The sequence below is a fragment of the Aristolochia californica genome, unplaced genomic scaffold, assembly GCF_029961685.1.
Source record: "Aristolochia californica isolate CCGP_79_NKW_82.1479 unplaced genomic scaffold, dmAriCali1.0.hap1 SCAF_7, whole genome shotgun sequence".
Classification (NCBI taxonomy): domain Eukaryota; kingdom Viridiplantae; phylum Streptophyta; class Magnoliopsida; order Piperales; family Aristolochiaceae; genus Aristolochia; species Aristolochia californica.
Genome location: NW_027182268.1, coordinates 1,868,139 through 1,895,974, shown reverse-complemented (window position 1 = coordinate 1,895,974; position 27,836 = coordinate 1,868,139). Strand labels below are relative to the sequence as shown.

General features: G+C 37.8%; 2 protein-coding genes, 1 long non-coding RNA gene and 1 pseudogene across 3 annotated transcripts; 2 read left to right on the top strand and 2 right to left on the bottom strand.

Moving 5' to 3' along the window:
• Nucleotides 1-361: 361 nt before the first annotated feature.
• Nucleotides 362-1,106, bottom strand: LOC137937531 (uncharacterized). Its single transcript, XR_011109615.1, has 3 exons — nt 984-1,106; nt 833-898; nt 362-729 (listed from the first exon to the last, which is right to left on the bottom strand). It is a non-coding gene; the product is annotated as an uncharacterized lncRNA (long non-coding RNA).
• Nucleotides 1,107-6,423: 5,317 nt separating this feature from the next.
• On the top strand, nt 6,424-10,379 carry LOC137936802 (hydroxyproline O-galactosyltransferase GALT6-like). Its single transcript, XM_068781697.1, has 7 exons — nt 6,424-7,749; nt 8,115-8,347; nt 8,476-8,766; nt 8,880-9,008; nt 9,099-9,272; nt 9,532-9,639; nt 9,734-10,379. Exons 1-7 carry the CDS (start codon nt 6,867-6,869, stop codon nt 9,938-9,940), a joined length of 2,025 nt encoding a protein of 674 aa, XP_068637798.1. The 5' UTR covers nt 6,424-6,866; the 3' UTR covers nt 9,941-10,379.
• A 3,556-nt stretch (nt 10,380-13,935) lies between these two features.
• Nucleotides 13,936-18,028, top strand: LOC137936181 (HIPL1 protein-like; annotated as a pseudogene).
• A 2,353-nt stretch (nt 18,029-20,381) lies between these two features.
• On the bottom strand, nt 20,382-25,781 carry LOC137935909 (kinesin-like protein NACK1). Its single transcript, XM_068780321.1, has 15 exons — nt 25,629-25,781; nt 24,558-24,831; nt 24,393-24,482; nt 24,202-24,302; nt 23,901-24,014; nt 23,732-23,813; nt 23,557-23,624; nt 23,412-23,471; nt 23,205-23,329; nt 22,831-23,029; nt 22,612-22,749; nt 22,413-22,505; nt 21,381-22,325; nt 20,977-21,302; nt 20,382-20,865 (listed from the first exon to the last, which is right to left on the bottom strand). Exons 2-15 carry the CDS (start codon nt 24,793-24,795, stop codon nt 20,538-20,540), a joined length of 2,907 nt encoding a protein of 968 aa, XP_068636422.1. The 5' UTR covers nt 24,796-24,831; nt 25,629-25,781; the 3' UTR covers nt 20,382-20,537.
• Nucleotides 25,782-27,836: the final 2,055 nt, after the last annotated feature.

The following is a 27,836-nucleotide window of genomic DNA, read 5'->3' as shown; positions in this document are numbered from 1 at the left end:
ATTCTTTTTGAGTTTAGGTGGATTAACAAAACCTAGGACAACACTGTAGCAGTTCTTTCTAGGTCAGAGTCCAGTTGAAGTACAAACTAGCTATATTTTTATTTTCCCAACTGATCTGAAGTGCAAACTTGGTCTTAAGGGTGTGTTTTTATTCCACCTCAGCATCACTAGGCCACAGCTCATTCCAGAAAAAAAAAATGGCAGGAACCAGAAAAGTATGCATCTACATTTCCTTTAGAGTTGAGAACGTATTGATTGAAGCAAAACCGTTTAAAGGGATGTGAAGAGAAGACAACGGACCATTAATTCCCATTCGTTTAAGTGCTAACCAGTAGGCAAAAAAAATGACCTGTCAATCAAATTGAAAACTCAAAAGAGAATTTATTTTTAAGCTCAAAAAATTTTACTAACTACATACAGTTTCATAATTATAGTGTGCTAAAGGAAGAGAAGCAGTTTTTGGGTGTAGCGGTTACAACATGTGCTTTCTCAATTCATAAATTTAGGGATGATATGACTCATTAGAGTTGTTGAGGGAACTAAGCCTAGTAAGAAGTGTAGCTAGTACATACACGAACCAAACAAATCAAGAACATGAGTGCAAGCTCAGAGCCAGAATTATTTGCCCTCTACTGCACCCGACTAGGATAAAAATAATCATACAACAAATCTAAGACAGTATTTCTGACTTTAAGCTTGTCTTCAAGTCCCTTCTCCATAGAAAATAACCTGACAATTTCAGCCCCAATAGACTCCGTAAAGTGAAGCTACGAAGGGAGATTTTCTAGGCAAACGAATCAAAGAAGGATGAAAAGCGCCAAGAAAAACGTACAGTTGCTCAATGTGCTTTACTTCGTTGCGGTTGCCTCTCCGTGACTAGCCGATAAATCCAGTACACCTAAGAGATATGTTAAAGAAATTAATAAATGAGCAATTAGATTAGACAAAAAAACTGAAATTCAATAAAAGATAGTGTAGATTACCAAGGCAAGAACGTGGACAGCGATGAGAATAACGACGAGAAAAGGAAGAGCATCGAGAAACCAGGGCCTAAGTACGGGCTGCTCCGCCATTAGCACTTCAACTGAGCAGAGTACCGGTCTCTACCTTTCTAGAAGTTCTTCGGAACATTTGCTGCCCCTCCATTTGATGGAAGTGGGCGGCCCGACAAACGCCGAACCAAACCGGAAATTGGTCTGGTACAAGTGACAAGTAAGGGTGGCATTGGGTTGAGCCAAACTTGAACCTGTTTATGTTCAAGTTGAGTTTGATTTAAATATTTCAAACTTGAGATCGAGCTCGAGCCGAACCAAGTTTCAAGCCTATAATTGTAATCGAGGTTGAGCTCAATAATTTTAACCGAGTACGTGCTCCAACCTACATTTAAAATTTTGTATAAAATATATATCAAATAAACAATACATAAAATTGGGCATAACCTCTATACATAAAACCTGCATAAAATTATTCATAAACACTGCATGATATTATGCATATACTTTATTCAATAATTAAACACAAAAAATTAAATAAAATATCATTATCAATTTACAATCACTCAAATAAAAACTATAAATCTAATATCAATTTATAAACTCTTGCTCTTTCTCTTCGTGCTAGAAAATAATATAGTAAGCCCCCGCATGAGCAAAATCTCCACCTATGACAAAAACAAAAGAATAAAACTTATTATTGTCTAATAAAAATACTCTTCCACTACTAATTACTTAATATGATGAAAAATATTAAAATTACCAAGATGAGAAAAAGATGAAAAATAAGTTACTTGTAGCATTATCTCCACAGTCTTTTTTCAAGTTGTAATCATCAAACAAGAATTTAATAAATAAAACAAAAAAACTTACTCAAAAATATCATAATAAATAATTATTCAAAAGTAATTCACCTTTTGATTTTTCTTAACATCGTGATGAGCTCAAACCCAATCACCACACAAATCAAAGTTTGAACTGTATTTGGTGCCAAGGAAGAATGATATGGGTCTATTACTCTATCATCAACACTATAGGTAGACTTTGAAGCTATTGTTAATATGGGAATTACAAGGATGTCTGCTGTCATCTGAGATAATACCCGAAATTTTAAATTATTCACTTTTCACCATTCCAAAACATCAAAATCATATTGTGAAGTTTCCTAAAAAAAATATACACACTTTTTTCAATATATTTTTTCAATTCTGACTTTGGTGAATTTACTACTTCTACTTGTTTCACATAAGTCATAACTTTGATAACCTGAACTTGATGAAGAATGTGACCTATGACTTGTGAAAACACCCATAGAGCTAGTACTTAAATCCCTTCATTATTAATCTTCACATTATATATGGATATAAATTTACCATAAATCTCACATAAGGTCCATTGAAGCAAGTTTATATTCATTGTAATTTCCTCCTCAAAATATATTTTTGAAAAACACATTTTAATCAATCTTAATTTGGCTCTTGGATCCAAAACGGAAGCAACAACCATCAACAAATTGCATTCACCCCATTACTTCTCAATTTTCCCTTTCATTCTACCAACCATTGTCCTAATAAAAATTCAAAACGTCTTTTACCCTATATACCTCACTAAGGTACAAATTACAAGTAGGATAGTCATTCTCATAAATTATATTAGTGACTACATTATAAACTACTTGAATCTCATACACCATTTCAATCTTTTTTTCATTCATCAAAACTTGGCAAACAATCATAAGTTGGTTCTCTATCTTGAAATATAGGGAATGCATATTTGAATTTTAATTCAGAAAACAATATGTCATAAGTGGAGTTCCAATGAGTTGGACAATAAATAACTAACCGTTTTACACCTAGTTGTAGTTGTTGCACAATTTCAAAAAAAGTGTGAAGTCTAGCCTTAGACAAATTTATGAATTTGACACTCTCACGCACATTCTCAATGATATCCTTAATTTGAACGAGACAAACATAATTTTATGCAGCATTATTAATTGAGATGCTAAATACTTTATTTTTTTATTTTTTAATCTTTCAAACACTTGTAAATAGCATCTGTTATGTCAACACTGCAATGAGGAGGAAGAACATGCACAAAACTCAAAACTCATTTCAGTAGCTTCCAATTATTATTAATAAAAATGTCTAGTAATAACCATGTGTTCAATCTTTTGATTCTAAGACTTCCAAATATCCGTGGTAAGACTAATCTTGTTAATCTCTTTTAATAAAGTTTTCTATTTTATTTTTCTGCCTCGTACACCTCCATACACTCCTTAATGGTCTTACGGGATAGTTTTTCATAATTCACATTTGCCATCTTCATCACAAAATTAAATCACTCCTCTTTTACTATCATGAATGGATGTTCATTCATAAGAATCCAATGAGCAATGAGTACTCTCATCTAGCTTGATCATATTTGCCTCCTAAATCTATAAAAGGAAGGTCAGATGGACTATAATCAACATTAGACTCCACTAGTTGAAAGTTTATGTTTTTTTTTTTTTCTCATTGCCACTTTTTTACTAAAACAACGTTTCAGATGTCAACTCATATGTGTGGTCACTTCCCTACTAATAATACTCAAATTGGTATTACAATAAACACATTGAGTTTTTTTTTTTTGTACCATCTATAAGTAAGACTTCTTTGAATTCTAACCAAGACAGATTTTGTCTTTGTGAACTTTGGATAGAGCCACCTTCTTCCTCATTTAGGGTACCTTCATCTAGGTTCACTTCTTTTACATTTACAGTTCTAAGGGGATACGACTCTGGTGGAGTTAAGTCATTATCTATGACCACACTAGAACTATTGTTAACTAGTGATGTAGATTGAGCAGGAGGTGTTGACATTCTTACTTCTACAAAAAAAAATTCAAATTAAAAACAAAAAACACAAACCAAACAACAAAGATAAATCCAAAAAAAGAATGAAGAACAAATAAATGTAGACACTTAGATGAGAGAGGAGATAGAAACAATTTCTATTATGTAATGGGTTCATAAATGGATTCATAGGACTAGGAAATTCTTAAATCACATATGGTCAGTTGCAATATCGAGTAACTTTTTGTATTTTGGAGTTTCTAGCTCTACTTTATCTATCTCAACAATGAATAATTGTAGCAGAACACCCAAAATATTTGTTGTAGTAGATAAATTTTGTTATCTTTTAATTCTTATGTTGATATGAAACTTATTTCTCAAGTTTGATCAGAAGCTAAAGAACACAAATGATCATCTACTTTTAGGCAGGTTTTGTTTATACCTCCTCTTTGATCTAACCAGTAATTTGTTGTAACTACACTTTGGTTATAAACATGGACATGGCAGAACAAAATATTGATATAAGCGTAACCTTTTGATGAACCTAAGCCTACTGCTAATTTCATATTGATATCATTGCTGCTAATTTAGACTTAAATTTGTACCTTTTAGCTTAATTCCATACTCCTTTAGTGGAAGTTTCTACTGTTTGGGACTCATGGAATCATCTAAGTAATTTAAGATATTTGACGATAAGAATGTTTAGTCAAATTTGATGAACTTGAGACAACTTTGATATCGAAACTCTTTTTTTTTCTTGAAGCAATAGATTTTCTGTCATTATGCTTCAAGTGGTTCTGCATGAACTATGATCACTTATTCTTTTAAAACTAATTTCTCATTTATTTTTGCAGAAGTCTCTTGAGTATCTATGCCGAAAATGTTTGTATCATGCAAGGTATAAAATAATTTTATACATACCTAAAAGATTGGTAATAATTCACAAAAATAGAACTCTAAAATCACCATTAAAACTAAAAAAAGACTAACAATAATTCACATAAAAATAAGGGGTGGGTTGATCTAACCTGCGGGATGCGCATCTGCCTTCCTTTCGTTACTATGACTTTTTCGAAAGAAGGCTTTCATTGGACCAAAGACCCCAAGGAGGCCTGCAACAAGAATTCATAGGTTTGTTCACTTACCAATATGTCTGCAAGCAAGCAAGTACCTCAGGTCTCAGCTCTAAAGAAAAAAAAACTTCCTACTAGTTGCAAGCACCTCTATCTAAGAGAGAGAGGGGGCAGATGAGCTTCCTTTTGTTATATAACTTTTCAAAAGGTTCTACTTACTTCTGTAATTTGTTCCTCAGTTACAAAAAATCAATTGACGATGAAGATCAAAGAGATTGAGGAAAAAATCGTAGAAATAGAGGACAAAATCGAATAAAAACGAAAACTTACTGTTAGAACGTGGACCTTGGCAATCTTCCTTGATTAATGCAAATGATTGATCTTCCTTTGGTTGTCGTAATTTAGCTAATCATGATTGATGTAATTAAGGGATCCTAATTGATTAAAGAGTTTTCTTAAATATGTATGGAAATAATATAAATAAGGGTCTTAGTTGAAGCCTCTAATCAAATTTTCCTCTTCTCAAATTCGTGGAAGAATCCCTCTCCTAGCCTACAGTCTCTCTTCTCCTTTTTCTCTCCTCTCCTTGCTACGAACTCTCTCTCTCTCTCTCTCTCTCTCTCTCTTTGCTATTTTCTTCTCTTCACTCTCCCCTCCCTTGTCCCTCTCTCATCTTGCTTAAGGTTTCAAGCATGGGGTCCTAAATTCAACATGGTATCAGAACATTAAATTTATGATCCCCACGTCAAAAGGATGTTATATAAAGTTATGAAAAATATATCGTTTATGCTATCATTTTTGGCTTAACAGTTAACTCTAAATTTTGTGTAAAGTCAGGAATGAGCAATTACATATATACAAAGAATTTAAAAAATATATATATATAAAAGATGCATACCTCCATGGCAGACATATTCCAAGAATTTCTAGAAAAAAATTATCTAATCTATCTAAAATCGGTTATAATTATCTCAATGTTCCTTCATGTAAAATGAAATTACTTTATAATGAATCAACTTAAAAACAAATGTTACTAACGACATGATTAAAAGCCCCATCGAACGTTGATTTAGACATTATCATCCAATCGAACAACCTTCAACTGAACACGATCGATTTTCCATGGTGTGGGTCCCGATCTAACCTTGGGTGGGGCCTCTTTTCGAGTACGTGCAAAGCGTAAAAGGTGATTGGAATCGACGAGACGGAAAGGTGAAATCAATACAACGGCCATCTGTCACTTTCGTGGTTGTCTGGAGTTAAAGCCATTCAGTCTGCATTTTCAAAAAATTCACCTTCTGCCGTCAACTCAACGGTCTTTTTTCTTTAAATTTTCATAACAAATGATTCTCTTTCTTAATTCGCCCCATCGGCATCGATTTGATTGAGACATAAAAAGGAAAATAAAGATTTCTAAATTCCATGATAAGACTTAAGCTTGGAATAAGAACAATTATAGTGCGGGACAAATCACAAACTGGGTGATTCTTCGCTAATTTGATCGAAAGTATTGAAAGGGGAAAAAAATTCGAGAAGGGGAGAGACGAGAAGCAGGGGACAACACCTGTCCGTTGGCATTCCTTCTTCTTGTTCCGGTCGAACACCTGCTGTACCTATTTTTACGCTTTTTATTATTCTCTACCAATATGATCGGCGGATTTTCCAATTTCCGGACACCACTTTCGTAAACCATCTTCCCTTTTTTCTCTTTGTTGTTTTATGCAGGCTTTCCAAACTATTTTTTATCTTTCATACAAAAAAGACAGGCTTAAACAGCGTCGTCCTCTCGTCGGTCTCTTTCTCCTCTTGGAGCTGTGGGATCTGGGGTTTGGGATTTCAGAAAAGTCCGAGTTCGCCTAGATTGGGCGCCTGTGCCGTCGTTAATTCTGGGTTTGGAAAGCCTACAAGCAAAGCAAGATCAAGTTTTAGCGCTTAGGGTTCTCCGCAGAATAAGTGAGGTTCTGCTTGAAGATGAAGAGAGGGAAGATAGACGTTGTTTTCTCTTTGAGTCGTCAGAGAAGTTTTCAGATTCTGATTGGCCTCGCCCTCCTCTATTTCGTTTTTGTGACGTTGGAAATTCCTTTCGTCTTTCGTGACAACGACAACCGAGGCGCTTCCAGTGATGGGCTCACCGGGTTTCTCAGCGATTCCTTGTCCACCTTACAGAGCGAGGAAGATCGGCAGGAGACAGACGCCCCGATGCGGCCCAGGAAGCTTTCTTTTAAGGCTCCCGAACGAGACTCGCTTAGGCCTTCCATCCAGTCCAGGCCGTCCGCTAATCTTAACATACTTTCTGGTTTAAAGTTTATGGTGAACGTGAGTGATACCCAGGGTGACCAGAACCGGGGCGTCTCTGAGCTGCAGAAGTCGGCAAAGGATGCATGGAAGTTGGGGGCGACATTCTGGAAGGAACTCGTGGAGGAGGTATCCATTAATGTCCTTGAATCAAAGAAGACACTGGAAAATCTCACGGAATCCTGCCCGCACTCGATTTCCTTGACTGGAGCTGAATTTTCAAAAAAAGGGAAGCTTATGGTAATTCCTTGTGGCCTTACATTGGGTTCTCACATCACTCTTGTGGGAAAGCCCTGTCGAGCTCACGAGGAGCATGATTCAAAGATATCACCTTTGAAGGACAGTTCGGAGTCAGTGCTGGTTTCGCAGTTTATGTTGGAATTGCAGGGTTTGAAGACCGTGGATGGGGAGGATCCACCAAGGATTTTGCATTTCAACCCTCGGTTGAAGGGTGATTGGAGCAGCAAGCCAGTAATCGAGCAGAATACTTGCTATAGAATGCAATGGGGATCAGCTCTGAGGTGTGAGGGGTGGAAATCAAAGGCTGACGAAGAAACCGGTATCTTAAACTCAACTTAAATTTACAGTTTTTTATTTGTAATGCTGTCACACAAATTCTTGATATGATTGACTCGGCTTTTCTTACTGTAATCTGTTCAAATTTTACGGGATTCAGCCAAAGTTTTGGCCCTTCCATGGAAAAGTTTGTTCATTTTGAGGTCCCTCATCCTTCTATGATCGGAGGCAGAACTACAGTTCGCCCTTCTAGGACATTTTTACTGTGGCAAAGAGAGAAATAATGTCTTTTTGTCTCAAAGAATATATGACCTGCTGAGTTAAAACTGAATTGAGAGCTCATGTCGCTTTATGGAGCATTAGCTATGGTGTCTACCATATCTTAGTGTTTCTTACATTTGAATGCAGTTGATGGCCTAGTTAAGTGTGAGAAGTGGATCCGAGATGACCACAATCGATCAGAGGAATCGAAGACCGCCTGGTGGTTGAACAGGCTCATAGGTCGAACAAAGAAGGTTTCAGTTGATTGGCCATATCCTTTTGTAGAGGAAAAGTTGTTTGTTCTCACCCTTAGTGCTGGTTGGGAAGGTTATCATGTCAGCGTCGATGGAAGGCACATCACTTCTTTCCCGTACCGCACAGTGAGTGTTAGCAGTACTCATTTTTATGGTTTGCACTATGATTGAGAAGCTCAATGGAAGCGCGAGTTGATTGTGTCAATTATTTAAGAGTTTGGTATGTTTCTAAACTGCTTTTGATACTCTTTCAGGGATTTGTGCTTGAGGATGCAACTGGGTTATCATTAAATGGGGATCTTGAGGTCAATTCTATCTTTGCTGCTTCCTTACCCACTTCTCACCCAAGTTTTGCCCCACAAAGGCATCTTGAAATTTCAGCCAGGTGGCAGGCACCTCCTCTACCCGATGGTCCAGTGGAGCTCTTTGTTGGTATACTTTCGGCTGGAAACCATTTTGCAGAGCGTATGGCTGTAAGGAAGTCTTGGTTGCAGTTTAAGCAGATCAAATCTTCAAATGTCGTGTCCCGATTTTTTGTTGCATTGGTACTCTGGCATCATCATTCTTTGAAGCTTGTTTGATTGTCTTCCACTCCTGAAGATCCGAACTAGAAACTTATTATTGTTTTCTGTGTGTTTCATTTCTGTTCATGGAAAAGAATGGAAGAAAGGAGGTAAATGTGGAGCTAAAGAAAGAAGCAGAGTTTTTTGGTGACATCGTTATAGTTCCTTTCATGGACAGCTATGATCTTGTGGTCTTGAAAACTGTTGCCATTTGTGAATATGGAGTAAGTGGAAGTTGCTCTGAAAAGGGGTAGCTTAAAATTGAATTTTCAAGTGCCCTGGATTGAAAAGTTTGATGTTTGCTATTTGTGCAGGTTAGAAGAATGGCAGCGAAGTACATTATGAAGTGCGATGATGACACATTTGTTAGAGTAGATTCTGTGCTAGAGGAAGCAAACAAAGTTCCAAATGATAAGAGCTTATATATTGGTAACATAAACTATTATCATAAGCCCTTGCGCTTTGGCAAGTGGGCTGTGACATACGAGGTGAGGACTCACATTCTTTACGAACTGAATCTGCTTGTTCTCTTGTGTATTCAGTCTTAAGGTTCCTTTTTCCTTGTTTGTCTCTCTCGAGTACCGTAGTGAGCTTATTCTAATGTGAAGATTGTTTCCTTTTTTATGATTTTTCTCAACATGGATTACTCTGCTGGCAGGGCAAGTTTGAGCCGAGATGAACTGGAATATAAAAACTGTTTGTTATGTTTGTGTTTATGTCACTTTTTTTTTTATTTCCATGTGCTAGGAATGGCCTGAAGAAGATTATCCACCCTATGCAAATGGTCCTGGCTATGTTGTATCATCAGATATTGCACAATTTATCGTGTCCGAGTTTGAGAAAGACACCTTAAGAGTAAGTCCCAGTAAACTGAGAACTGAGCTCTCTCTCTCTTTCTCTCTCCCATCTTTCTTTTTTAAAACGATTGCCACAAATGTTTCAAATGCAGCTATTCAAGATGGAAGATGTGAGCATGGGCATGTGGGTAGAGCAATTTAATGCATCAAAACCTGTGCAATATGTACATGATTTGAAGTTTTGCCAGTTTGGTTGTATAGATGATTACTTCACAGCTCATTACCAGTCACCGAGACAGATGATTTGTATGTGGGACAAGTTACGTGCAGGACGGCCCCAATGCTGCAACATGAGATAACTATCAGGAAAGGACCCCCACAGAGGCCGTAAATTTTGTGAAGTGTTGCAGCCATTAATAGCTCCGCATTCTTTCATTCTTTTCTTCCCTTATTCTCTCTCGTGCTGCTCAATTGGAAGAGGAAGATGATGGGCTGTTTGCTTGATAAGTTGGGGCTCGTAACTGTGAGAGACTTCAATACTTCTCGTGGCTTGGAGAAGTGGTGGACAAGGAATATGTTTATACTGGAAGCTTTCCCTCCGATCATACTGTAAAAGTGAAGCCACTTGTAGTGGCAGACAAGGAATGCTCAATCGTTTTGAATCTGAATGGATACAATCATTTAAAAGATAACAGATGTTGAGTAATGTATGAGAACTACATTTTACATATTGGGTAGTCCCCTCGGTGGTGTAAGGGTGGCCTTGCAACTTCAATACATTTTGAATTTGAAAAGTAATGCTCTTCATCTTCTATATTTTTTATATTTTTAATGTACATTTTGTATGTTCTTGTGTACATATTCATGTTAATTGAATATTTATCAATTAATTATATTTTTAGGTTTATAATTTTGTTATTACTTATTGTTGTAAAATTGTCAAAATAAAAATTAATAATAAATAAAATAATTTTTTTATTAGAAATAAATCTTCCTGTTGTTAACAAAAAATGATAGTTTTATTGGTAGAAGGAAATTTAATTTTAAAAAAATTATACCTTCAGGAGCAAAATACGAGTTTTGTTAGCAGAAGTTGTGAACTCTTTTAGCCACTAGACCCACAAGGAGATTTTCCAATAGTTAACTAAGTTAGAGAAGCCTAGACTCACATAAGGATTTGCAAAAGCTTACTTACACACTAATCTAGAGCCACATAAGGATTTGCAAAAGCTTACTTGACACACCGATCTAGACCCACAAAAGGATTTTTCCTATTGAAGTAGTCAACTCCTTGCAATGTACTCTGACTCACTCCCTTTTTCCCTTCTGACTATTCTAACATGTGGGTGAATAGTTTTCAATTGAGAGTTTTTTTTTTTTTTTCCTCTTTCAATCAAAATAGTGTTGTTAGGCTATTCAAAGGGTGTGCTTTCTAGCATGAGCTACTAACTCATTTTTTTGTATGGTCTTTGGCTAGTGAAACAGGTATGTTGCCAAAAATTTCTTTGGGAATTTTTGAGTTACAAGGCATGATTAATACTCCTCTTTAGTAAGGTATAAATACCTTGGGTGTGGACTAGAGATCCAAGATTGGATTGTGGACTATTATAAAAATTGGTGCTCCCAGTGTTTTATATAAGTGTTTCTAGTATATTTTTTCTTGAACTTTAAACTTGCAAAAATTTACAAACACAATAATTCTTAGGAGTAAATTTATAAAAAAAAATTAATAAAAAAGAGCTTAGATTTTAAAAGAGTGAAAACAAACCTATTCTCTCCTCCTCTAGTTTTGTGCCTCACGAGATCTAACAACCACGACTTGAACTTGGGATCAGTTTCTTGAATGATTAATGTTGGCTCCTTAAAACTTTGACATCTCTTGGAAGAGTGATCATGTTTCCAAGAGGTTTATTGAAATAGAAACTAGACTTTAAAACCTTCCTTGAGAAGTATATATTCTAATCATCTTGAATCCTACCTGGGCGAGAGATTCCATTTTTAAATAGCTTGGCCTTTCTTGATTTTGATGATAAATTAGTTCAACATGAAACTTATTGCATGTGAAACTAGACTTTCACATCTTTCATTCAAGTAACATATGTCTCCATATTTTTGAAATCCCATCTAAATATGTCTTGGATGTTTGGTGGAACTTGAATTTGTCTTCTTTTTTTGTGGGGCTTTATTCGCCTTCAACAAAGCCTTCCAAGAATGCAACTTTCTTGTCCTTGGAGGTCAGGTATCCCCTTTGCACTCTAGAACCATAATGGATGAGAGGACAAATCTCTAGTGTCTAGGATTACTGTTAAGTACCTAGCCAATACTATCCAAAAGACCGCCTGGTAGGTAGCGAACAGTCAAACACTTAACCCGAGACCATAACATTACATCCCACCTTTACGAGCCAACGACCCGACGACTTAACCCTAGTGACACTGGTCCACTGTTACATGATCGTCGCGTTTGGGTTGACGTGATCGCCCACGTCGGGAGTCGAATTCATAACGTGGTGTCTGCTCTGATACCAAATGTTAAGTATCTAGCCAATACTGCCCAAAAGACCAGCCTGATAGGTAGCAGAAAACCAAACACTTAACCCAGAACCATAACAATTACCTCTTTCTATCCATAGCTTCTTGTGTCAGATAAAACTAGGGTTCATGGTGCTCTACCTTACACCTCCACTAGTTATTTCTTAATGGAGTGATTAGGTGGATATGAGCTTTCAAAAGGGGTGAGAGCCTCCCTATGGAACATGCATGGAGAAATAATGCCTTATGTAGGGAAATGAGAGAGAGAGAGAGAGAGAGAAAGAGAGAGGAAGTTGTGGGTGAGTGTGTGGGAATAGGAAAGTAGAAAGTGAGAGGGACTAAAGGGCATTAGTAGATAGACTAGGATTTGAAGGGGAGATCTTTTGGAGTTGGCAAGTGACTAGGAGAATACTAGAGAGGGAATTCGAGTCTTGGAGGGAAAATAAGAGGATGGAATGTAGAGGAGTTGGAGAACATCTTGGAAGGGGATTATGGAGAGGGTTTAACAAGGGCAAGGTTTCTCTAAATAGAAGGATGATAGGATGAGTTAGCTCATGGAGGAATTAGGGGTGGAGTAGGATTCTAGGGTGGAAAAGATAAAGAGTTTTAGTGAGTCTAAAATAGTTGCTTGAGAGGGAAGTGATTCGTGAGGCCTGAATGAAGCCTTTTAGATGGCGATGCTAACTAGAGCAGGTCGTGGGGAGCTAGAGAGAGACAGTAGCTAGTTAGGGAACGGTGGACGAGTGGTAGAGATAGGAGATGGTGAGAAAGAAGAAGCTCAAGATTCCTCTATTCATCGATATTTTGATGATAAAAAACATAGAAAGGGTTATTCTGAGCTGAACATGTAAAAGGAATCAGCTCCATATCATAAGAGTCAAGTACATATATAAAAAATGACCAGCCGGATTTTAAATTCACCAATTGCCATCTAAAGAAGCAAAAAGAATCAAGCACAATGCTAAAGGAGTTGAGTACGGTGCTCTCCTTTCTAGTGAAAGAGGCAAATAGTAATAATTGGCATCACACTCTCTGCTCCCTCCCTGTCTTCACAATGCGATGGCACAATTGAAATCAGTTCCCGAAATCATAAATAAAGGTCTCAGTTCCTAGAAGAAATCCCCAGTGCTGAGTCTTCCCCTGAGGTTTTCTGTTTGTGCTTCCCATCAAATTTAAGCACTTTTTTGACGTCCTCTTGTTCCTTGCTTCTCTTCTCTAGCTGAATTAATTCTCCTGCTGCGTATATTTTAACTTTTCTTATCCTCTGAAACCATTACAATGTCTTGAAGCTGAAGCAAGCAGGAGATGTAGTAGACAGCAGTTCAAGCACTTTCCTGTGAACTTGACTTGAATGGTTTTTTCTAGTAAGCGTTCCGCTGAATTTCTGAAAAGAGATTGATCAAGAAAACAAGATGGGTTCTTTTTTATTTGCTCTATTTTGCTTGTCAAGCCTTCTTCGTGCTTCGGCTATTCCATCTTCTTCCTTTCGTTCAAGTGAGTCTCTCTGCTTCTTTTTTCGTTTGTTGCTTGCCTTTTGTGTTTTACTATTCGTGATCTGGCCGAAACGTTTTCAATCAGGAACACAAGTGGTAATTCAAATTCTACGCTGGTCTTTTGTCCATGCAACCAGACTTTCTGCTGCAATGCCGAAGAAGATAGAAGACTATGCGAAAGGTTCCAAGATATGAACGTTTCTGATTATCAGGGTTGTGCGTCTCTCCTCAAGTCTATTCTCTGTTCAGTAAGTTGTACTGTATCTATTTTTCTTTACTACGGAGACTGCTAATAAAATCTGTTGCTAGAGAAATTGGGGAAAACTGCGCATGCATGTAAGAGTCATTTTTGGGGGTTTCTCATGCGGAGTTGAAATCTTTTGCGTTCCTTCCGCCGTTTCTTAGCAGAAATGTGGTCCTCTGTTCGTAGCCTTCTCCGAAATCGAACCCCAACACCGGATAGTTCCTCCTCTGTGCAATTCATCGCCAGCTAGCTTCTGCTCAAAGGTCTGGGACGAGTGCCAAAACATTCCCTTACAGCACTCCCCCTTTGCACCTTCCCTGCAACCAAACGCTGAGTATCTAAACAAGTCTTCTTCTACCTTCAGACTTACCGACTTCTGGAAATCAAGTAATGGCTTTTGCAAAGCATTTGGTGGGTTGTCTACTAATGAATCGGCTTGTTTTGATGGACACCCAGTTCAATATAATGACACTGGAAGTCCTCAAGGTCTTTGCCTTGAGAGACTCGCCAAGGGCTCCTACATCGACATGGCAGCTCACTCAGATGGGTCCAATCGTATCTTCTTGTGTGATCTACCTGGTCGGATATGGTTAGCAACAGTGCCAGAAGAGGGCTCTGGAAGAGCTTTAGAGTTGAATTTATCCGATCCATTTCTGGATATAACCACTCAAGTACATTATGACACCCAATTTGGGCTCATGAGTATCGCCTTCCATCCCAACTTCAGCGCGAATGGGCGGTTTTTCGCTTCCCTCAATTGCGCCGCGCAGAGCTCTGCAAGATGTTCGGGAAGGTGCTCTTGCAATTCAGATGTGGGCTGTGATCCATCCAAGATTCCCACCGATAACGGTGCCTATCCTTTGTCGATATCAATCGGTCAGCTAATGGCACCTCCGCGACGGTACAAACCTTTTCTTCTACATCAGTGTCTGGCACATGGTTTTGTCTAAATTTCATAACTGTTCTGGCCATCGTCCCATCAGGCCAGGAATGCGAGAGCAACAGAGGTGGAAAGGATACTTACCGTAGGCCTTCCTTTTACTGGACACCATGCTGCCCATATCCTGTTTGGCCCATGGATACCTGTACATTGCACTGGGGGATGGAGGAGGCAAAGGCGATCCCTATAATTTTGCCCAAAAAAAAGAAATCTTTACTCGGAAAAATATTGCGGGTGGACGTTGATAAGTATGTATTATTGTTCTGGTTTTCGTTCTTCAACAGGTAGATTTCGGAGGGGCAAATCAATTGTCATCATTTAAAAAATAGAACCTTTAAGATAATTTTCGATGATTATTCTTCTCCGTCTAGGATGATATTTATAATACATTACAAGTCGATTTTATGATCAATTTAAATCCTAAAATCAAGGGATCAAATCATGAATATAATCACGGGATCGGAGGAAACAATCACGCTATACAGTTTCCTCCAATCATGCTATACAACTATACAGTTCAACATTCTTCCTCAAGTTGGTGCATAGATATCGGTCATGCCCAACTTGTCAATTATACCATGAAATGCTTTCATTGATACTGCCTTCGTGAGCATATCAGCCATCTGACTCTCAGATTGAATAAAAGGGGAATTGTATAATCTTTGCATCGAGGTTCTCTTTGATGAAATGATGATCAACTTCAACATGTTTAGTGCGATCATGTTGAAGCGGATTTTGTGCAATTACGATAGTTGCCATGTTATCACAGTGAAGATTCATAGGTTTGTCGTATTAAATCCCTAAGTCCCTCAGTATATTCCGTATCCATAACAACTCGCATACACCATGAGCCATACCTCGAAATTCAGCTTCAGCACTTGATCTTGATACTATTTTCTATTTTTTGCTTTTCCAAGTGACAAAATTCCCTTCCACAAAAGTAAAGTAACCCGACATGGATCTTCTAGTTGTCTAATCACCTGCCCAATCAGAATCTGTGTATCCTTCAATATTAGACATACCATTTTTTGAAAATAACAACCCTTTTCTTGGAGCACTCTTTAAATATCTCAAGATCTGATAGACTGCTTCCATATGTTCTTCACTTAGTGCATGCATGAACTGACTCACAACGCTCATTGCATATGCTAGATCGGGTCTTGTGTGTGATAGGTAGATTAATCTTCCAACTAATCGCTGATAACACCCTTTGTCTGTTGGAGTTTGATCTGGGAGAATTTCGAGCTTATGATTCATTTCTATGGGCGTTTCTATCGGTTTACAATCAAGCATTCCGATTTCGACTAGAAGATCCAACACATATTTTCGCTATGAAAGGATGACTCCATGTTTCGTTACAACTTCAATTCCCAAAAAATATTTAAGTTGTCCGAGATCCTTCATTTCGAATTTAGTCGCTAAATACTCCTGTAAAGCTTGCATTTCACATTGGTCATCTCCTGTCACGACCATATCATCAACATATACAATTAAAGCTGTTAATTTTCCTTCTTTGTGTTTGATAAACAAAGTATGATCTGAGTTACTTTGGTTATAGCCAAACTTCTTCATTGTAGCCGGGAATCTCCCAAACCATGCTCTAGGTGACTGTTTAAGCCCATATAATGACTTCTTCAATTTACAAACTTCACCTTGACACAAAGAACTACTTTTAACTCCGGGTGGTAGCTCCATGTAGACTTCTTCTTCTAAATCTCCATTGAGGAAGACATTTTTAACGTCAAACTGTTTCAGAGGCCAGTCTCGATTTGCCGCTATAGATATAAGAATGCGAATTGTGTTGATCTTAGCTACTGGTGCAAAAATATCCTAATAGTTTATCCCAGACCTTTGCGTATATCCCTTTGCAACTAGCCGAGCTTTATATTTGTCAATACTTCCATTCGGTTTGAATTTCAATGTGAATACCCTTCGACATCCAACTGTTTTTACTCCTTTAGGTTGGGGAACAAGTTCCCAAGTAACATTCTTTTGTAGAGCCTCCATCTCTTCGTTCATCGCCTTTTTCCATTTTGGATCAGCTAATGCATTATGCACATTACTAGGAATAGAAACCCTAGACAATTGATCAACAGTAAATGCATACGATTTAGTCAACCTATGAGAAGACACATAGTTGTTGATTGAGTATTTGGTCTTGGCTTCAAGATCAGGTTCATACTATTTTTTTGGAACTCCTCTATACCATATTGAAACCATTTGCTCTAAAAGATCGACCTTTTAGATAAGGCAACCAATACCAATACTCCCCCGCACGTGCGACACCCACAACATGGGGCAACCCCCACAAATCGGGGGACCAAATTCTTCAACATAGATATTGGGGGCAGTGGGATTTGAACACACGATCGACCTGCTCTGATACCATGTAAAAAATAGAACCTTCAAGATAGTTTTCGATGATTATTCTTCTCCGTCTAAGAGGCTATTTATAATACATTACAAGTCGATTTTAGGATAAATTTAGATCCTAAAATCAAGGGATCAAATCAAGAATATCAGATGATTTCTTTTAGCTTCAGAATGATCTAATGTGCAACTCGATTGGTTAGGAAACATATGAAGAGGTGGATTTGGTCACCAAAGGTGGAAACTATGGGTGGTGAGCTTATGAGGGGCCTTATTGTTTCACCCCTCAACAGAGAAGCCCCGGAGGAAATACCGGCCTCATGTCCATGAAACCCATCTTCCCTGTGCTGGGGTATCCTCATTCTTCTGTATCTTCCAAGGACGGGTCTACTTCAATAGTCAAAGGTTATATGTACCGTGCCTCTGCAGATCCATGCATGTTTGGAAGGTTTGGAGATCAGATACTTCATTTCCGACCGCTTCACGTCGATTTTAAATAATTTTCTCCCGTTGAGGAATTTCAGATACTTGTTGGAGATCTGTATGGAGAGACGATGTGGGTGGGCACGGAAAGCCCAAAAGACAGTGGGAACTTGACCAACACCAAGATTCCTTTCAGCTGTGCTGGAAACTCCTCCATCTCTTGTGATTCTCATTCTCCGGCTGACACTTCGAACTCTCCGGTGGGCTACATGTTTTCTTTAGGGCAGGATAATAATAAGGACGTGTTCTTGTTAACTAGTACTGGAGTCTACAGAGTTACGCATCCAAGTCGATGCAATTACTCTTGTTCCATGGAAACCGTATCAGTTGGTCGCCGCCGCCGACCTAGCTCATCCCCATCATCGGCTGTCCGGTTGACGAGGTGAGGAAGCAATGCCTCTTGCTTGTGCTTGGATTCCTCCTTCAAACATTACCCGACTGAGCATCTTTGCCTGATGTTCATTTCTCGTAAGTGTTGTTTGAATTGTACGACTGAGAGTATTGGTTGTAATTGATCTTAATGGAAAGAAAGATTTATTATCAAATAAGATTAGAAATTACAATAATATTTCTGCTTTCCTAAAACACTATGAATCTAGTTTCAACAAGAAATTAGTTTCTTCAAAAATAAGAAAAAGTGAATAAGTTTTAAAATCATAACTTTTGATATTGCCCCCAAACTGGATTATATAACTTCAACTTATTATAAAATTTTGTATAATTTTGTTCTCCATTCTAAGCATATATAAGAAAAAGTACATCAAATTGGTCTTCAAAATCTATGACTTTTCATTACTATGTGGCTTGGACTCTTTAAGCTTTAACTTGCAAGGTAGTTCTTGGAGTATGCTTTATCAACACTAATATTCATATACTCTTTATCCCCCTCAAGTTGTAAAATATATCTCATGTTATATGGCCACATGGAAAGAAAAATCCTAGTAGGTTTAGACCTCAAACAAGATTAGTAGAGCAACAACAGACATAAACTTCTAAATTTAGACGAGAGTCCTAGGGAAAGTAGGATTCTAACATATACTTTGCATGCAAGACATTTTTGTCACACGTTGGTGAGTGACTTGTTGATAAATTTTATGGTTGAAGATTATGTGAATATGGGTAATAAAAGTGACTTGCTTAAGATCACTACTATACACTTAAGAAGGTTATGAAACTACTTGAGCTGGGCCCAATCGGTTAAGAGATTCCTTATCACTAGAGATCTCTTAGGACACTTGACTAAACCAGCTCCACCCATAGATGAGGAAGATAACTCCTACACTAAATTGCTCAATGATGATATTCTTATTATCAGTTGGTTAATAAATAATATGGAGGAATATGTGGCAAATAATGTTGTCCACCTTGAAACCGCAAAGCAAATATGCTACGTTGTACTCTAGTACTGAGAATTTTCAGAAACTATCTGGTATCTTTCAGAGTATGTTTAATACAAAATAGGGGGAGAAATTGCATGAGTACTTGGCTTGGTTTAGATGGCTTATTCAAGAGTGGAAAATTGTTCAGCCCTACTCTACTTTCATCTCGATTCATGAAAAGCAGCGGGAGGCTTTAACAGTAGTCATTTATTTACCCAATATCAAGTCATACATAGAGGTCGCTAAATCACAACTTCTCGGTACCACAACACTTGCCATCTTTTGATGATACAAGTACCACATTACTTTGGATTCCAAACCCCTATTCCACTCCTTAGGTTGAGATATATTCAACTATATACTCTGGTAATAGGGGGTACAAATTCAACCAACAAATGGCATAATAAAAATTCAATAAGAGGTAGAAGAGGTGGTTGAGCTAGTTTAGGCTCCTAGATAATTGATAACTGAGTGTGCGCTCATTGTGGAGGATTAAATCATCTTGTTGATACATTTTGGAAGCTTCATGGCAAGCCAAATTGGGCTAATCCGGCCTCGGTTAATAATACTGAAAAGAATGAAGAAAAAATCGAATAACAGAAATGAAAGAAGACAGTCTCAGATGATGACTTTGATCTATTTGCAAAATTTGAAAATTTTGATAGTACCCACTTCCACATCTTCCTCCAAAACTGTTGCTGCTACTACTGTCTCAAGTATTATTCCTACCACTTCCTCTTCTTCATCTTGGATTATCGATCCAGAGGCATCTGAGCATCTCACAAGTAATAAGAACCTTTTGCTTTCTTTGTCCTCATGCCTACTAGACAAGTTTATTACCATAGCAGATGAATCCCAAACCAAAGTCATTGGGAAGAGATTCTCCTCTATTATTCCCACACTTCAGGTTACTGATGTCTTATTTGTTCCTCAATTCCCATTAAATTTATTGTTTGTAAGCTAGTTAACCAAGAAATTCAATTGTTCTATTACTTTTTTCCCTTTTTCTTGTGTTTTTAAGGATCTGGCAACAAAGTAGGTGATTGTAGGAGGCTATGAAAAATGGGGTCTCTATTACTTAGACTTGCATCCAATGACTGTAGTTTCTACTTCTCATACAAAGGCAAGACTATGACACAACAGATTAGGGCAACGGTCAGTTTCTTCACTTCAACACTTGTTTCCTTCCTTGAGATCTCTTTCTGGTTTGAATTGTGAGGTGTGTCAATTGAGTAAACACCAAAGAACTACTTACTCTCCACGAGCTGAACTTAAAGGTGTTGCTCCTTTTTCTTTGATTCCATCTGATGTACGGGGACCATTAAGTATTTCACATATTTCTCAAGATAAGTACTTCATTATGTTTTTCGATGATTTTACTAAAAGAATTAAAAACTATAGACATGATGGTAATCGTCCATACCACATTAACACAAACACGAATCTCAAATCCCTAGTCCCACAGCTGCAAAGGACACCAACTCACCCATCTCTCTCATGTACAAGAATCGCCATCTTACAAATGCAAAAGGTTTGATATGGGGTTCCATCCCAAGAACCAATGTTTCTTATCGGATGGAACTGCGAAATTGAGTTCAAACATCTCCTTTGTGACATTTCCACCTTCGCAGAAACCCACGAGCTTCGCCACTATTTGGGCGCTCTCCTCGATGTGTTTCGTGTCATGCAGGTTTGCCCATAGCTTGTTCACTAGCTGCAGCCTCCTGTTCTTTCCCTCAAGAGGCACCTCCCATTTTATGTACAACATCTGTCTCTCTTCCGCAGTTATTCTCGAGTTCAACCTCTTTGCTAGAAATTCTCTCTCGCTTCTCAATGCTCTGAGACTATCAGTACAAAACTTGCAGGTTAACTTCAGTACAGTAATGGAAGAAGATGGTTTCCACGGAATCATTTTTTTTACATAAAAACATAATTAGATGAAGAGGATGATGTACCTTGAGGCTAAAGAGATGGTGGGCTCATCTCCGACGCGGACAGGACTGGCATTCCAAAGCTCCGCCAAGTGCTGCTGCAACCAATTCAATCTCCGAAGCTCAACCTCCATGTATATTTGATCAGCTGTGTCTCCATTAAACAACAAATAAAATTGTGTGCGATGGATGATAGACACATGACATGCATCCCACAACATAAAGATATGTTGCCTTTGCTCCTGAAACATGGAAAGCCATGAAGCCGGAGATCTCTCTACTTCGTTTGCATTCTCTTCGTTCTCAGCCGTTTCATAGGCTGAGCCTTCATTTGATTCCAGTTCCAGTACCTAACTCAAAGACAGAACATAAAAGGCATAAAAACCACATGAAAAGAGGAAACCAACAAGACCAAAATCCTCAAATACCTGGCAAACGAGTAGCTGCTTCTGGTAGTGAAGCTTTGCAACACGTTCTTTCAGTTCAGTGACATATGCCCTTATACTTCTCACATTTTCCTCAGCTGCATTCTGGAACATTTTCTGCATTTTTCGCATGTTAACTGAACTCGAACGCCTATAGCATGGAGAGACTTCCCTGGACGAGACATCTCCACCTTCTTCACTCTTTGTCGGAGTGGCCTTCTCTGAACCGCACTGCTGGTTCCCACTGGATACAACAATATCATCGGCCCCTGGAGCCTTATTTTCAGGCTCAGACTCCATTAATACCATTCGAGATGCTGAGAGAGGCGAGCACGGAGATCTTTGTAGACATGGCCGATTGGCAGTTTTACTCAAACCCAAAGGAAGTATCTTCTTTTTCTTCTGTGTCTTGTTTGACTTGCATGCGCTTTGAGTGTTATTGTTTGGTAGTGTTAATACCAGCTTATCTATGGATCTTTGAACATTTTCAAGTTGCTCTTCGAGATTCGCAATCGTGCTTCCTTGTGAATGAAGTCTCGTTATCTCTTCTTTCAGGTTCGCATTGACACTCCGATCGCGAGTGATCTCCTCGGCGTTGTCCTCCTTCAAGGTTGATTTGACGGCTCTCATCTCTCTGATTTCTGCTTGAAGTTTGGCTACAGTCTCAGCAGCATCTTGGGTACCAAGTCTATGGCAAGCAACCTCTTTTTGCAGCACTTCCAATGCTTTGTGTGCTTCTTCACCAAGCTGTTCCTGGAGCTGTTCAAGCTTACGGATTTCATGCCTAAGCATGAAAGGAGCTGTTGATGATTGCCGAATGCTTCTTCCCGTGGTGTTTCGAGTTATTTCTTTCCTAGTGAGGTCCTTCATCTCCTGGATTGGTGATGATAGACCAGAAAAGGAGAGGCATTTAGCCACCATCTTCGGTGGCTCGACTGGGTTCTCGCCCTGGATACCATTAAAATGAGCATCCAGGTATTAGTAAGATTAACATGGGAAGCAAGGCCAGATGATAGAAGAGAGAAAAGGTCATACCGGCAGTCCCTCTTTAACTTTCTCTCGCAATTCGTTAAGCTGCGACTGTGCAATATGTCGTTGCCTTTTTAGTTCTTCCATCTCAATCTCCATCTGCACCGTTTTGAGTTATTTTTCTTTAACCTCGAATTCTACTAACACATATCCGAAAACAAAAGGAACTCAATAACATGATGAAAATCAAGAAATATGTAATCACCTCTTGAATTTTTAAATCTTTTTCCTTTAATAGATCTTCCGAGAAGGCTGCTGAAGATGGTTCAGGAGTGCGAAGCTCTGCCTCAAGTCTGGCTACTTCTTTCTTCAACTGCTTTACTAACTGCTTTTCTGAAACGACCTGAATATTTACAGGGAAAATAACATCAGTTTCAAATATTTTAACGCAGAAAAATTGGACAGAATAACCAAAATCGTTTACCATGTTCACTTGCGCATTGTTCGTGACTTCCTTAGCTCGAGTGGCAAAGGAGAGAGTGTTGCGGGACTGTTCCACATGGCTCAGTGCTGGGCTCATGGTGCAAATAATAGCAGTTCGAGCATTTCCTCCAAGTGAAAGTTGAAGTATACGAGTCAGCTTAGAATCTCTGTAAGGTATGTGACCACTTCTTTTTCCGCCACTGCAGGTAAAAATAATATGAATTTTAACCCTTTTTAAAATCAATTGTTAGTATATTTTAGATAAAGCTGATGGAAGAATGTGCCTCTAAATGTTGAACCACCCTTTTAAGTACTTGCAAGAGGAGTCTTCAAGCAAATCCGATTTAAAGTGAACCACTTTTCAAATTTTCAGACCTGAGCTTCCGGATTACAGTGGTGAGAGTCAACAAGCTACGATTTATATGACAACCTTCCTTCAGTCTGGCACCTTCAGAATGTGTCTGAGAAGCTCTTTCACTCCCTGCAAGGTCCACAAAATTCTGCAAATGAAAAAACAAGCATGAGATTCTTCCATAAGAGATGTACTCTAAAATAAGGATCTGTGAATGTGAATAGACTTACCAGGCTTGCAACAAATGACTTTACACAGCCAGAGTTTTCACGGAGGCTACTCTCAATTGTCTGGACCATAAAAACAAGAAAAGGATGTATTGTTAGGGCAGTGGATAGGAAAAGATAGAAGGTAATCCGCTCTCTCTAAACTCACCAGCCTTATTATTTGATGGGATCTTGAGCTTGCATCGTTTAGAGCAGTTTCACCCACTTGCCTTTGAGCTGCAAAATTCAGGTCTCCATCATTTAGGCAGGGTTTATACTGTTCTATGCAACAATTTGAGTACCTTCACCAAATGAAAAACAACAAACCATATCTCCAATTATACCTTCACAAACACTAATCAAGTGTCTCAGATGCTGACGATCATTAGCTGATTCCTCGACCAGTTTCTCAACAATAGTACCTTTCTGTTCATAGAGAGTCAGAACGACTGAATTTAAGAATTGTGAAGGAAAGACTATGTTAAAGATAAAACTCCCTGTACTTATTATTACCTCAGGATCATCTAGAAGGCGAAGAGTGCCTGAATCAGGACCCAAAAGGTCCTTGACTATCTCATTATAGATTTCCAGTGCAGAAATTTTTATGCTAAAATCCCTTTCTGGTGTCTGTAAGGATTTATGAAAGACCATTAGAAGCAATACAACTGATAAATTGTGTTTTGTATATTAACTTTCATTCTTATTAGCAAATGTGAATCATAACTTTCATTCTTATAAGAAAATATGAATCAAACATAAATGACAATTCAAATAAAACGAAAGATAACTCAAAAAATTGATTAACTTAACTCACATTGCATATGTGTCGGTATATGTCATTCACAGCACATTCCATAATTCCTTTCATTGTAAAGGTCTTCCCACTACTAGTCTGACCATAAGCAAATATAGTTGCTGCAAAAGGAAAGATTTTATAACGAAATTTCCAAACAAGTTGTCACATATTAAAAAGAAAATGATTAAAGAAGTGTCGATACTTGATACCATTTATTCCTGTCAAGGCAGACAAAGCAACATCTTTTGCTCCTTCCTCATAAACCACGTCAGTTAGACATTTGGGGCCAAAGACATTGTCTAGTAAAATGACATGTTTGATTAATAATCAAAAACTACAAGATTAATATACCTGACAATTATATAAATACTCACCGAAAGTGTAGCAGGCTGGCAAGTTTGTTCGTTCCTGAGAAGATTTGAACATAATAGTATGTCCATCCAAACATTCCCATGCAACTTGATCTTTTGCTGTTTGTTCCCTTTTGCTTAGAGGCCTAACTCGTACTGTAACAAAGATTTTTTCCTGCTTAACTCTTGGTCCTCCTGGGGTAGTTACTGGAGTTCTACTATCTATCTTGACTGGAGTACTATTAGGAGTTCTAAATGCCATTTGCTATGGATACAACTTGTCTCTGTTGGAATCAAACTGCGGACACAAATGGATACAGAGGAAGGTGTCACATTCTTTTTGCAAATTACACTCTGCTTTTTAGTAGTCAGTAGACAATTCTTAAGCCAAAAAGGAAATTTTAGAACAAAAAGAAAATAAGAAATGAATATTCCAAGATCTACACTAATAAGTGGGTTCAATGATTCAACGGTTTAAATAAAAAATTGTCCTAAGGAATTCAAGAAAAATAAAAGCGATGAACATAACATACAAAGAAGGAATGTAAACAGATAAAATGATTTATGGTTTTCAAGCTGGCCCACTTAAATATCTGTTCTAAGCCAAAATTTACCAATTCATGACCATTCAAGTACTTTCAAGCATTTCAAGAAAAGGAAACAGAGGGACTTCATGAACCATACTGTTCAAATTTCTGAAGCTTCCCTGAAACCTTTTTCCTAGGAATCACGAGATATACCACAAATAATAAGGATCGTTGTTCTTCTGTTCCTGGAAACATTGCTTAATGTGGACAACGCAGCAAGGGAGTCATATTGGCAAGTTTTTACGCCCAGTTAGAGCCAAAGAAATAACAAGAATCAAGCAATTCAAATTTCCTAATGCCCTTTCATGATCTGCTCAGGGGTTGAATAGAATCCATAACACGATGACCAGAGGATTCGAAAGGGCATTTTGTTTGACTTCTTAATTAAACTGTACATCAGAAAACCGATGAGAGCTTGAAGCGCATAGACGAATTTATCGAATCATTTTCCTACACTTTCAGCCATGAAAAATTCAACAAGTACAGAAGCAAGATCAGAAGCACTCACGAAAACGAAAATTAACAACAGTACGTCCCCAGCAAAAGGCCTTGGATCCGCCGGAGATTGAAAACAAACGCTGCGGAAGAAACCTAAATGTCCAGGACTGCTGCGAAGATGATGGAATGACGTTCCACAGAGAGAGGAGAGCGGAGCATAAGAAAGAATTAGCTGGATTGGGGTGTAAAGGGTGCTCTGCTATGAAAAATAAAAGAGTGAAAGCGAGAGGAAAACGATTTCGTTTTGAATTCGATTGCAACGGCTAGTTTCTTTAATTTTTGTTTTTACTTTTAGGGCCCCGATCCTTGAGTTATTTCTCGAATTAAGCCTACTTATCGTCAATTTATCATATTACTATACAATGAGGCTCTAATCTCTTCCTGAATTCATTGATGAATTGAAGAGTGTTTACCAATTAAGAAAATACGATGCCTCTATCTCTGGTTAAAGTTGACACTATAATTGTTAGACGGTTAAAAGGACCCGTTGTTTGGTGGTTTCCCTTAAAGGGTGCCAGTTACAACCTCTCATATAAATGACCGGTTGCTTGGTGGTCTCCTTTGATGGAAATGATGAGTTTTAAGAAAGAGTTTGCTCTAGCATAGGCATGCTTGGACATTGTCTTCGATGAGTCTCTGTGATAGATGAGACAACTTTGTTATCTATTCGTCAGAAATTGATGTCATGATAGGAAGTACGATTTTGAGTTTATGAATTTTATTTATGTTATTTAGAAGTTCATGATATATGAAGAATTCCTATAGTAATCACTAAACAAATTAAAAGTAGGGATACCCTCATTGTTGTTTCTTATTCAGAGAACAAATCGGAGGTAAGAGAATTGTTATTTTTCTATGAATTTAATTGCATTTTTCATTTGGAATGGATTTAATTGCATTCTAGACTTCCTTTTGAGTGAATTGGCCTTTCAAGGTGAGTAGCCATCCTAGGTGGTGTAGATTTGAAATAAAGGTGTGGTGCACTTACAAAATTGTCATCTCTGTACTGTTCATGAAGATTTGATGAGCATGTATAGTATTTGCTCTTCTATGTACTGAAGCAACTGCATGAAAAAAAAAAACTAGTATTACCATCTCCCACTATTAGCCATTTATATTATGATCTTTGTTTCTTATATGTCCTCTCTTGAATTGTAATGGACTCATAGTCTATACATTGCCGTAGATGTTGTTCCTCTTCATTTTCTGTTGGTGTTCTTGTTTCCACAACAATATCCAATTCCTGAATTTTTGTGAGACGAGTGACTTCTTTGGCAGAAATAGATCTGTACTTCTCTGATTTTATGGGAGATAAACTTGATCCTATGCGTATCTCACTCCACTTATGAAGAAGTCCTATAAAAGGTTCATTATGCAACCAAACTAGCTCAAACCGGAAAGGAGAAGGGCTCCATTGTATCCCTCCACAAGCGTTGTAACCATTAGCAATTTCTCCAAGTGAATTGAGCACCTCCTGTAACTATTTTTTGCTAAATTAGTCTTCAATGAAACTTGAGAACCCTCTCATTGATGTTGTAATACTTTGAGTATGAGGTATTTTTTCATGATAATTTTATATTTGATATTTTATTTTATTAAAAATTTATCAAATAAATATAGTAATATATGAGATTGATTATTAATTTCTATTTATTTCCCTAAAAATACACTAACACATCCATTTAATTTTCCTTGGAAATTTCTGAAAGTTTCCATATAATTTACTAGTTACGCACTAATAAGATTTTATCTAAAAAGTTATTTAAATTGTGTATCCTAGGAAAAATATTTCTAATTTTTCTTGAGATATAAATTTCCAACCAGGGACACTAATAGGACATTAATGGTATTGTGAATATTCTATAAACAAACTTGACTCCTCTTCCTTAAAGCTGATATTCAGGTGTAGAAATTCCTGAGGTCAAGTAGGAAATCAATACACAATGGTAAGGTGTTTCAAGAGAAGGTTAAACTAGCTAGTTATAGAGGTCAGCGGGGAAACCCAAGTGAACCCACATTACATGTTTCATATATCATTTAAAACTAGATATACCCTATTCCAGTGTCCTATGTTTCCTACTTTGGTTGGAATCTAGATATATATATTTATGGAAGCCTAACAAAGACTACAGGGCATACATTCGTACATGATAAAGCAGAGAAACAGTTCAGCCAACAGATTTGTATCTAACAAATAATCTAAAGTCAGATAGCACAA

Coding starts and splice junctions, on each gene's coding strand:
- LOC137936802 (XM_068781697.1), top strand. CDS start 6,867: ATGAAGAGAGGGAAGATAGACGTTGTTTTCTCTTTGAGTCGTCAGAGA. Junction 8,348..8,475: donor CTTCTTTCCCGTACCGCACA/GTGAGTGTTAGC, acceptor ATACTCTTTCAG/GGATTTGTGCTTGAGGATGC. Junction 9,640..9,733: donor TTGAGAAAGACACCTTAAGA/GTAAGTCCCAGT, acceptor TTTCAAATGCAG/CTATTCAAGATGGAAGATGT.
- LOC137935909 (XM_068780321.1), bottom strand. CDS start 24,795: ATGGCATTTAGAACTCCTAATAGTACTCCAGTCAAGATAGATAGTAGA. Junction 24,015..24,201: donor TATACCGACACATATGCAAT/GTGAGTTAAGTT, acceptor AAATCCTTACAG/ACACCAGAAAGGGATTTTAG. Junction 23,330..23,411: donor AGTCATTTGTTGCAAGCCTG/GTAAGTCTATTC, acceptor TTTCATTTGCAG/AATTTTGTGGACCTTGCAGG.